Source organism: Bactrocera latifrons, unplaced genomic scaffold (genome assembly GCF_001853355.1).
Source record: "Bactrocera latifrons isolate USDA-ARS-PBARC rearing strain unplaced genomic scaffold, ASM185335v1 scaffold_72, whole genome shotgun sequence".
In the NCBI taxonomy this organism is placed as follows: Eukaryota; Metazoa; Arthropoda; class Insecta; order Diptera; family Tephritidae; genus Bactrocera; species Bactrocera latifrons.
Genome location: NW_017537401.1, coordinates 418,198 through 430,457, shown reverse-complemented (window position 1 = coordinate 430,457; position 12,260 = coordinate 418,198). Strand labels below are relative to the sequence as shown.

Sequence of the window (12,260 nt, the reverse complement as noted above, 5' to 3'; positions counted from 1 at the left end):
ATTTACATTTGCTTTTGTAAAACCTAATAAACATGCCTCTTGCTCACCCATGTGCTCTACTCACCTTTACTACGCTTACCCTAACTCATGTTCATACATGTAAAAAATTTATATATTTATAACTGTTAACTGCTTGTTGCTTGAACTCACACCATTACGCCGCCAAAAACTTGTTGCATTTATTMAAAAAAATGGTTTTAAATGAAAATTGCCTTCTTCTTCCGCTGGTAAATGGGTATAACTGTCTCGTACTCTCTTTCTCTCACTCTCTCTGAAAAAAAAAAAAAAAACAAAAAACAAAACAACCACTTGAACTCATCTCAAAACTCATTTGTACAAATATAAATATTTACTTGACCATAACCATGTGTGCGCCAACAACAACACAAACCACAACATGTCCTTTGTTTGTATGCTCATAACTGTATGCGTGTATATACATACATATATATATAAATATATGAATACATTTAGGCATGTCGGGAGCGTGTTAAGAATCTACATTCAAAAATCACCGCACGCAATGAGCGCATTAAACTGTTGATCCATCGCGGCACACCGGACGATGCAGTGTTAGAAACATAGTTTTAGGCGCATATGCCAAACCCACAACCAAAACATGCATAACTATAAAAAGAATAAACAAAAAACAACAACAACAAAAACCAATTACATTAAAATACTATACATTACGACATTTTTTAACTATAAATATACTTATAATTTTAATAATGTATAGGAAAAATCATAAATTATTTTAAAACTAATTTAAATTTTCGTACCTAATTGTTTAAATGAGAAAAAAAAGTGTTTGACAAAATGTATGTGCGCCGCGTAAGCGTCTAAACATTTGCAAGCGCGCACTTAAYAGTAAACATTAAGCCAACAAAACAAATACATTTATACAGTTATGTAAACACTTGAGCGCAGTAGCAGCCACCGCCAATGAAGCTACCGCAGACGCCGCCACGCGCGCACATTTGCCCCAAACACGCACTGCCGCGGCGCCGACGACAGGCTCCCACTGTCCAACGCGCGCTGTGGCGGCTAAAAGGGGACAACAAATTGGCGCGCGCCACGGCGTCTGAAAAAAAAAATTACGTGAACTTTTGTTTGTTGTCAACGTTTCTGTACCATTATTGTAAAGAGCCAAATGCATATGTACACACAAGCGTATATAAGTACAATGCAGAAGCGTAAGATTAAGCGAAGAAACAAAAATTATTATAAACCATGACATGACCCCAAAAACAGAAACGATTTCAAAATAAAATATTAATTTAAAATGTATAAAAAAATGTCTCTCTTTTGACTAGTCATTTCACCAACTCCTTAGTGCGTTAAGTAGCAGGGATTTTATTTGAAAAATTATTGACATTTTTTATGGTAGACATACAGGATACTTAGCAAAATGGTAGCTAGTTAGTGTCATTTAGGTTGTTTGTTTGTTTGAGGGCTCGTACCACATATATACAATATATAATTTTGTATGCGAAACAAAACCTCTAACAAATTTGGCAAATCTCGCCCTTTATTTTTTATTAAAACCAATGCTAGGCACTGCGTACATCTATTGATGACATGCAACAGAAATACGATGGGATCGCAGCCTTATCGTACACGCTGGATCCGCATTCCGTTGTTACCACATCATCGGCTGTGTCTATGCTATTGAAGCCATCCAAATTAGGCTTATCCTATGCGGAGGTGCTCTCCGGACACTCAAGTCCCGTTAGCTTCGCACAAACGGAAAGTGTTTTGCACAAGAGTAAAGTACAAAATGCGAAACTAGAGAACAGTAATGTTAAAAGAACCAATAACAGCAGCACCACAACTACGTTTACCACCACCACCACGACCATCACAAATAATGTAAATAATGCCGTAGAACAGCCAGACGCGGTGGCCCATGCGCCACTGAGCGTACAAGAATTTGAACCTCAACAATATGAAACCACAATTACAACAACAATGCAAGAATTGCAAACGTCTCAGCCGCAAAATGATAGCATTGACGCGCTGACGGCGCAAACAATAACAACGACCGAGCCGCAAGTGCGGCGCACGCAAAATGAATATGTGAATGAAAATGGACAGCGCGTCGTAGAGACGCGCACGATAACAACGCGCACAACAACGCAACATGTAACGGATAGCGCCGAGCAACAGCGCCTTGATTTGCAAGCGCCAACGGTAAGTGCGTGGCATGAAACGCCCGCCGAAGTGCACGAAGAAATTGCCAATGAGCAGCGTACGCCACAACCTGCGGCGCGTCAGCCACAACAGCAATTGCACGCGCCACGCGAACAACGTCGTGGTCGTTCGCCGCGTCGTCGGCAACAGCACGACGAAGCGCAACAGTACGCGCCGGCAACGACACAACACTCAACGCGCGAGCAACGCGATGCATATGCACAATATACGACCACAACAACAGCGMCGCGCACGCACACACAACATGCAAGACAACAGCCAGCCGTACAGCAACAAGAGCAGCAAACACATTTGCTTGCGCCCACGCAGGAACGTATGCGTTCGCGTAGTCCCATATGGGTACCGGGTTCGACTTCATACGCGGAAGTATTGCGCGGCATTGAATTGGAACGTCAGCGTGTCGCGACTGCTGAACAAAAACGCGCACAAAGTGCCAGTAGCACAACTAGTGACTACGTGACGCCAGCGCAGGCGCATGCGTCAGCGCAGCCACAGCAGGTAGTAMMAGAACCAGAAGTGCGGCAAGAACTGCCAGCGGTCGACACTTTCATACAAACGCACACAAATATCGTGGAATATCAACAACCGGCGTACGATACGTCTAGCCAAACGAACGATATAAGCGCTGAATATGCAAATGTTGTGACCACTTTGAGTCTCGACATGCCACAGACGACTCCATTAGCAAGCGCTTTTGTTGAACCAATCACAGTGCCAAGACCTTACGACGCTGCATTGAGCACWAATACCTATGYTGACACGGTTTCTTTACCTACTTCGGTGCCCAGCACTTATGTGGACTCAGTTTCATTACCGAGTAGCTATATTGAGCGGCCCGTCTCAGCGGTTAATACGCCAATGACCGCCGCGGAAATACAAGCTGCTTACCTACAACCCGATCCCCAGCTCTATCAGAGCATGTATGAAAATATGGCCGATGCCGGTCAGTGGGGCTATGCAGCGGTGCCCGAGGCACAACAAGTTGTACAGCCAGATCAATCGACAGCTTCACAAAATTATTATGAACAGATTATACAAATGCAATATCCACAAGGCACGTCGGCGCAAACGGCCTACTCGCAGTATCAGTATCAGCCGACGGCTACCCAATACCAATTAATGGCCGGTTACTATCCCACAGAGCCACAACAAACTGAATCATATCAACCGGTTTATGCGCCCACTGCTGACCAATCTCAGTTGTATTATCAACAAGAAGCAACCAAACCGTATCAAGAATTACAAGGTGTTACTTACGATACACAGCCAGACGAATATTTGACCAACTATCAGCCGACTCAAATAAATCAAAGTGTTATCGATCAGGTAGTAACTACGCTTGCGTCGATTGTACAAAATGTTACAACGACTCAAACGCATGCTGTCAATTCACAGCAACAACATGTATCSGAGTCAGTGGAACAATTTGAACAGTCAACGCCGCTGCAACCGTTTAGCGAGTCGGTGCCTACTTATGAACAGGCAACCACCGGCCCACCATCCTACGAACAAACCCAACGTACGCAATTGTATGAACCGGAATCCATTGCAGTCGATGAACCGCGGCCTGACATAACATTCGGTCAATTTGAAATGAATGAAATTGAGTCGATTCCCGCCGAGATTGTGGATACTCCGCAACAAGCACCACAACAGGTCTTGGAGCCTGCCCCTATTTCAGAGTCGGTATTTGTACCAGAAGCGCCTTACTCGGCKCCTTTACAACCTATGGAAAGTTTGTCTCCACAGGAGACAGTATCCTCAAGTCCCACAAATTCTAAAACGCATGAAATACCCAAAACAGATCCTAACCAATTCACGACTTATGCTGAAGTACTATTTGGTATACATCATGGTGAAAGTAATGTTTTCCAGCCATCCAGTCAAAAGCCACAGCAACAACAAACGCAAATCCGCATTACAGCAACCAAACATGATTCAAATTCAAATAGAAGCCAGCAACTTAAACTGACAACCAAAACTGCAACGACAACTACAACGACATATGCGACCACGACATCGAACAATAATAATAGACGACCGCTAAAGTCTCCTTCTCGGAATGCACCAGCAGTTCAGAGAAGAGAAGACGTCGCAGCTGTCGCCGTGGCACCGATGCCACATCCACGTAAAGACCAACGACCACAAAAGGGTCTACGGACGGATTCGAAATCGCGACATCATAATGGATCGCCACCAACAACACACAGAGAGGTGGAGTTTCGACAAACATACGATAAACATGAAAAACATGAAAAGCACGAAAAACATGATAAGCATATAAAATCTGTAGAGGAAACCACTGTAAATGTAACCAGCAAATCACACAAGGACACGAAGTATGCACGCGATAATAAGAAAGTGAAACAAGCTGAAGTTGTATCTGAAATTCATGGAGAGACCACAGTAGCTGCTGCACCAGCTGTTCCTGTGGAAAGGACAGATACAACCAAGCAGCAAGTTAAACCTCCTATCGACGTTGTGCCTAATAATGAATCGGAGAAGAAACCAGCCAAACCCAAAAGACAAAAGAAACATAAGCATTCAGGTGAAATAGAAGAGCCTGTGGAAAAGAAAGAAAAATCAGAAACAATTATAGCAAAGGAAGTCGTCAAAGTTAGCCCAGCTTCTGAAAAAGTTCCTGTTACTGCTGAGAAGGCAGCCATTTCGGCAGAAAAAGTAGTTCCTATTGAAAATATCGTTCCTCTTAGTGAAAAAGTGGATGTTCTGAAGTCGAGCACAATTGACTTTATTGCATCCGAAAGTCAGAAAGACAAGCCGGCCAAACCCGTAAGAAAGGAAAAGTTCAAATCACAGCGTAAAAATTCACYAGTCGAGGTTATTTCGACAAGTGAAGTTGCCGATGCACCAGGGATTTCCGAATCCACCAAGATTCCAACAGAAAATGGTGGATCTACCACAACTACAGTCACAACCACAACGATAACTAAACGCATTACAAAGCGTATTATTACAAGAATGATTGACGGAAAAGAAKTTGTGATCGAAGAGGATGTAGTTGATGGTGAACCCACAGTCGGAACGGAAGTTGCAATCAACGAGGTGGTTGTAGAACCAGAAAGAGTCACCACCGAAGTAATTGAGCATAAAGAAAAGACGCAAAAACCTATAAAGAAGGATAGGAAGAAGTCTAAGAGTCCTGAAGAAGAACTTAGGGTAACACCAGAACTGAAAGTTATTTCTACCGAGACCACGGGCACACCATTGATTGAAGTCAAATCAGAAGAGGAGCAGAAGCCTGTAACTGAGAAAGTTATTGAAGCAGCAGAGAGCAAAGCAGCCAAAAGGAAGGATAAGAAAAAACCAAAAGAACTGAAGGACAACGCTCCCGTTGAAAAACTTTCGGCAACAAAGGAAGATACCGCTGTAGCAAACATCACACAACAATCGGAAAACCACACAATTGCACAAGTTTCAGAGACATTGGTGGTTCATGAAAAACAGCAGTTGGCTGCGGAACCTATTACACAATTGCCATTAGAAACCCTAGAAAATATTACATCAAGTATTACCCAATTCATAAACGTCGAAAGAGAAAAATTGGAAAAACCAACGAAAAAAGACAAGAGAAAGACAAAGGGCCAAAGTGAACCCAAAGAAATCTCAGTTCCAAAAACTGCAGAAACTGATAAGGTGATAAATGAAAAACCAGTCACCTTACTGGAGGAGAAAATTGAGAAAACGGACACATTAACTGCAACAAAAATAGTTTCGAATGAGCACGCTACAACAGAAAGTTCTGTTTACATTTTAACTGAGGTTAATGAGAACTCGGTACCGGCACCAATGAAAGAGATTAACTCTGTAACTCTGACTGAAAATATCGAAGGTGTTGAAAAACTTCCACCAGTTGAAGAGACCACAATTCAACCACAATCGAGACCCGAATCAGTCATCGAAATTCCAGTTGTTCCAGAATCTATATCGCAACCGGTTGTGGAAATTACCACCACTGTTCAAGAAACCCCAATTATTAAACAATCTACACCAGAAACTGTCGTCGAAACTTCAGTTGTTCCAGAATCTACATCTCAAACTGTCGTGAAAATTACAACCACTGTTCAAGAACACCCAATCGTTGAAGTGTCTACTTCCAAAACTGTCATGGAAACTATTACAGCTATTCAAGAAAACCCGCTTGTTAAAGAGACTATTATTGAACSAGCGGAAGAAAACATTGATGTGAAATCTGTACAACCTCCTGTAGTCGAAGAAGAACTAATTTCAGAAATCCCTCAAACAGTGTCAGAACAACCTAATCTTTCAACAAGTATACACGATTTCATTGCTGCTGAAAAGCAGGCGACAGAGAAATCTTCGAAAACTCAAAAGAAGGATAAGAAAAATAAAAAGGACAAGAAGAAATCAGAGGACGCAAGTGCCTCYATTGATGAACGCACTGACATTGTTGAGGCGGAACTAATAAATGAGACACCTGTAGACACTATAATAAGCGGTGAAGAAATTTCTTCAACCGACGGTTATGCCACGTCGATTATTAAGACTACAACAAGGAAAACGTCAACCCTAACTACCCGTACAAAAATAATTAGAATAATTGATGGAAAGGAGGAAATTGTTGAAGAAAACGAAACCACACAGGAAACGCCAAACGAATCTATTGAGCGCACCATCAATGTTGTCGAGGGTAAACCGGTAGCTCACGATATTGAACAAATAATACAGAATGTTAATGAATATCAACCTGATGCGCAAATTGTTAACATCACGGAAGATGAACCAAAAGTCGAAACCTATTCTAGAACTACCAGTGACGGTAATATAACGAAGACGACGACTGTAATTAAGCGTAGAATTATTACGAAAATTATTGATGGAAAAGAAGTGCTCATTGATGAAGGTGAAGATATAAGCCCAGTTGTAGAGAGTGTGGTGGAAAATCAACCAGCTTTTATTAAAGAAACCATGATTTCGCCTGTCATCGAAAACACATCGATAGAACCAATTAATATTGMCGAAAAAGTGCAAACATCAGTTGTAGGGTCCGTTGATGTAGTTGTTGAAGACAACGTATCAACCAGTGTCACCGATTTCATCAAGGCTGAAAAGCAAAAAACCGATAAACCACAAAAACCTGCTAAACTAGACAAGACAGAGAAAAAGAAAGCTAAACCCGAAAAGCAGGTGCAGGCAACAGTTATCGATACATTTGTGGCGGAGGAGAATAGCTCACCGGCCCATGCACCGGTTACGAAGGTTAAGGAAACAACAGTTGAGCCAATCGAAAAGCAACCGGAAGAATCTTCGGTGGAACCCACCGCTCCTGTAGAAAAGCCAACGAAACATGTTGCCTTCGCTATAGATGTTGAACCGTTTGAAACTAATGTGGAATTAACTCTACCCGTTCCCAAGGAACGAACAGATATTAAAACTTTGACAAATGACTTTTTGAGCGGCGAAAAGCAAACACAACAACCAATTTTACAGAAAGTCGCCGAAATAACAATTACAGAGCCACAGCCTCTTTTAGAAACCACAGAGCCCCTGAATGAAATAAGTGCAATACCAAACAGAACAGAAAAAGAAACTACAGTAGACGATAATGGAGTCGTAAAGACCACGACGGTACGCAAGACCAAATTTGTTAAGAAAATAACACAGAAGAAACAAGAATCGCCTGAGCCGCAAAACATGCCAACGCCATCAGAGAACATTGACGTGGCAGAGGAAGCAAGAGAGGAACCCACAATTGAGAAATCCGAATCGATTGTGCGAGAAGTAGCAGACAGTGGTGTCGTAAAAACGACGACCGTACGTACAATGAGCATCAAGTCACAGAATGTGAATGAAAGTGAASTCTCCGAGGCCACAGAAGAAGTGGCGGAAAAGGAAACAACACCAATACCCACAACCGCAGAAGAAGAAAAGATCTCGAAAGTAGATACTACCGAGACTTTAACAATCGATGATGTACCAACTATAGATGAACAAAAACTTACATCAGTTGAAACGGATGAAACGTACAGCGGTGAGGTTATTAAGACAATTCGTGTGCGTAAAACGAAAACCGTGAAAAAGATTACACAAAACGTGGAAGAATCCACTACGGAAAATATCMGCACGGATGTTGCGACAAGAAAGGATACTGAGAGTCAATTATTAGCTGAAGAGCCCAACGACATTGTGACAGATGCCGATGACAATAGCGGTGTAGTAAAAACTGTAACTGTACGTACGACAAGTTTCGTGCGACGTATACCACATGACTCCTCTGCCACTACGGCGGATGAGACAACGCAATCGGAAACGAGTGAAACCAACAGTGAGGAAAAGCAAAGTAAATCACCTTTGCTCATTGAAGAGCCAAGTGAAAGCTCAACAACCACTACACAAATGGACGGCGCTATCATAAAAACGACAACCATACGTACAATGAGATTAAACAAGACTATTGCTTCAGATGGGCGTATACTATTGAAAGAGATAGATAATCCAGATGACGTCATAGTTACCTCCTCAATTGAAATGCCCGACCAGGCAACAATGCCGGAAGAAACGATCCCCGACGTCACTGTATCGTCTGAAACTTTGACAACGGCATACGTACCCACTGAAAGCATTAGTGCAAAGGTCCAACCAAGTGGTATTGATGAGGTTCAAATTATTGATTCGGCAAACAATGCACAGAGTACAGGCTTTAAGGTAGTTGATATCGAAACAAAAGAGTTGCCAAATGTTGAGGAACAGCTAAACACGCAAGAAACCAGCTCCACTGATAGTACGCAAATATCTAGCACCACCACTTCTGACATTACAGTCACCAATAAGACATTGATTACACAAACTAACGAACAATCTACCCAATCCACCACTACCGTTACCAAACGCACTAGACTGACCACCATACAAAGACCCAGTTTTGAAACTCAAGACAGTGAGCCATTACAACTTGTTAGTGAACAATACAATACCCCATATAAATCAGGTGAAATACGAAAAATAGCGCTTATAACTCATGAGGAGAAGTACAAAGAACCTAAATTGAGAATGCATTTCGATTTCCCACCTGTTAGTCTACAAGTTACCGAGACCTTAACCCAAACGTTAGAGAATGCTGCAAGTACTTCCGAAGAGAAGAAGCTTGTAGAAGAAGTGATCAATCAGCAAGTTCACACAGAGAGCACAGAAGTAGTTAACCAAAAGATAGAGTTAGAAAAAGAAACACAGAGTAAGGTAGTAGAGAAGCTTATTGAGGAGGTAGATTTGGTTAGCAGCGTAGCTTCGACACCAGTTGTGCCCGATACGGAAACCACACATGAAAAGTTAGATGAAGAGCAGAAATTGCAAACTCGCACAGAAAAGACAGATTCCGAAGAGCGGTTACAGGAAGAATTCAATGTCGAAATTAATGAAAGGAAATTACAAAATGTTGAACCACTCACACCAACAATAGCCGATGGAAATGTTTCAGTGACTGCCGCCATACCTGTAGAAGTAGGAAATCAGGTTGTAGAAAAGTTAGGAGAAACCGTTGTTACACAAGTTAAATCGGTAAATACAGAAGATTTTGTAACCGATTTGACCGCGGAGGAGCAAGAACTGTTTGAGGATATTAAGAAGAAGCTGTCAAAAAAAGACAAAAAGAAGCGTCCGGCGCTACCTGAAGATTTCTTCAAACAACAAGAAAGCGATAGTACCGTACAATTAATTACAGAAGAGCGTTTAGTTAGCGAAACTAGTGGCTTAGAGAAACAAGAACATCTAGTAGAAGACTTGTTAGTTGTCAAAGAACCACAAATAAATACTGAAGTAGAGCAAAATATATCCAGTGAATTGGTTAAAGAGCAAACAAGCAAGACAGACGAACTTTATCACAAATTAATTGAAAATGAAGATTTCGTTATTGATTCGCATGTTGAGCTTATAGAAGAACCAAAGGTTGAAGAAGAAGAAGTGCAAGACATAACAAATTTGCCTGAAGTAAGCGAACCCACTAATATTGCTAACGCTAATGAATTACCTGCTGTTAAACCCAGCGCTAGCGATCTAACTGAAGAACCTAGTGCTAGTACTTCTTCATTAACTTGCTTTGAAGTGCCTAAATATAATATAACCGAACTGCAATTAGCCGAAAAGAGTTATATTGAATTGAGTAGCACACACCCTGAACCCAAAACAGAAGACTTACCCCGGCAACAAGAAGATACCCCAGTTAGTGCTGTAAATGATAGGGATACAAGTGAAATTGCAAGAGATATAATTTACGAATTACCGAAATACGATGCCTCTGCTCTGGCGCGAGCTGAATATATATACCACATCCAGAACACAGACGTTGAAGCACCTAAATTGGAGGCCACTACAACTGAGGTAAGTGATTTAGAAGAATCAAACTTAGTTAAGAAGCTAGCAGAGGTTGAGTTAGGTGAAAAAGAAGATAAGATAGATTCTGAAACTACAACCAAAATAACAACCACAACAACGACCAYGATTTCAACAAACGAAGATATTTCTGAAACTGCGAAAATCGAAATAGTGAATGTTGAAGCACCAGTAATTGAGCCTCATGAGGTATCAGTAGAACCGTCTCAAGAGAGTGATTTTCACTACGTCGAAGAGACACCAGTCACAACTACAACCACAAATATTACAGCGGTTACCACTGCAAGTAATCTCGCTGCAACTACACTTAACTATGAAATTTTGGAAATACCTAAGTATAACTTAGAAGCTATTAAATTAGCTGAGAAATTGTTCGTGACAAGCATAGCTAAGCAAACAGCTGGATCAGAAACTGAAATACCACAAAAACAGGAACATGTGGAAATTGTGGATTCTAACAAAGACGATGTTGCTAAGCCGCTGGWAGCTGAAACAATATCCGAAACTACACAAACACCTGCAGAACCACACTTCTACTCCTTTGAAGTTCCAAAGTATGATCATAAAGCTTTGTTCGTTGCTGAGAATTATTTACCTTTGTTCATTGGACAGCGTGATGATGAAGAACAGGTTAGCGCTGTTATAACTGAAACAGTGGAAGTCCAGACACAAGATATAAAACCTTTGGAAGAAATCAAAGCACAAAAAGAGATAACCATCACAAATGTTGAAGATGCAAAATCAGTTACTGTTTCAAAAGAATCATTATCCGTTTCTCAAACTACGCACACTACCACCTCAACCACTGAAGTCGCCGTAACAACTAAGATAACGGTTCTCGAAGCCAAGCCGGCTGAACAAACTCCTTTAGTTGTTGAAGAGAAACTAATCGAAAAGSTCAAAGATGTGAAACCAGCAGCAGAGGTTGTAGAATCGCAACCTATTGTAGAACAACCAATCGAACCAGTAAAAGAGGAAGAAAAGTCCGAAGAAACTGTTACTCAGTCCATTTCGCAAACCACTACCACAACTACTGTAGTTAAAGATTCAAAACCAGTCCAAGAAGTTCCTGTTGTGGCTGGAGAAAAAAGTATTGAAAAGGTTGAGGAAGTGAAACCAATAGAAGAGGTTGTAGAATCGCCACCTATTGCAGAACAACCGATCGTACCAGTAATGGAAGAACCCAAAAGACCTGTTTACGCTGGACTTCCAGTTGACGAATCTGCAGGTACATGGATGGATGTCCTCGACGAGCCAATGACATTCTCCGACGAAGAAGAACAAACGGAAGAACCCGTTATCCAGACTTCATCGCAAACTACTACCACACCTATTCTAGTTACTGAAACAGTGGAATCAAAGACCTCAGAACCGAAAACAGTTGAAGTGTCTGTTGTGGTTGAAGAGAAACCAATTGAAAAGGTTGAGGAAGTGAAACCAGTAAAAGAAGTTGCCGAAGTGGAAGCTGTTGCGGAACAACCTACTGCACCTATCAAGGAAGAATCTAAGAAACTTCATTATGCTGGTCTTCCAATTGACGAATCTACTGGCACTTGGATGGATGTCCTCGACGAACCAATGGTATTCTCGGACGAAGAAGAAAACAAGGAGGAATCTGTTACCCAAGTATCCTCGAAAACTACTACAACAACTACTGTGGTTACTGAAACAGTAGAAACAAA

The 12,260-nt window shown here is 41.5% G+C and overlaps 1 protein-coding gene across 6 annotated transcripts in view; it reads left to right on the top strand.

Moving 5' to 3' along the window:
- Nucleotides 1–12,260, top strand: part of LOC108976048 (nesprin-1) — a 197,289-nt gene that overhangs the window by 132,436 nt on the left and 52,593 nt on the right. The window contains exon 19 of one of the 6 annotated variants that reach the window (XM_018944954.1): nt 475–1,057. The exons of the other annotated variants lie outside the window; for them this stretch is intronic. Within the exon in view, the coding sequence (XP_018800499.1) occupies nt 475–585 (111 nt within the window). The 3' untranslated portion in view covers nt 586–1,057. Of the gene's footprint in view, nt 1–474; nt 1,058–12,260 lie in introns of those variants that run through there. 6 annotated transcript variants of the gene reach the window in all.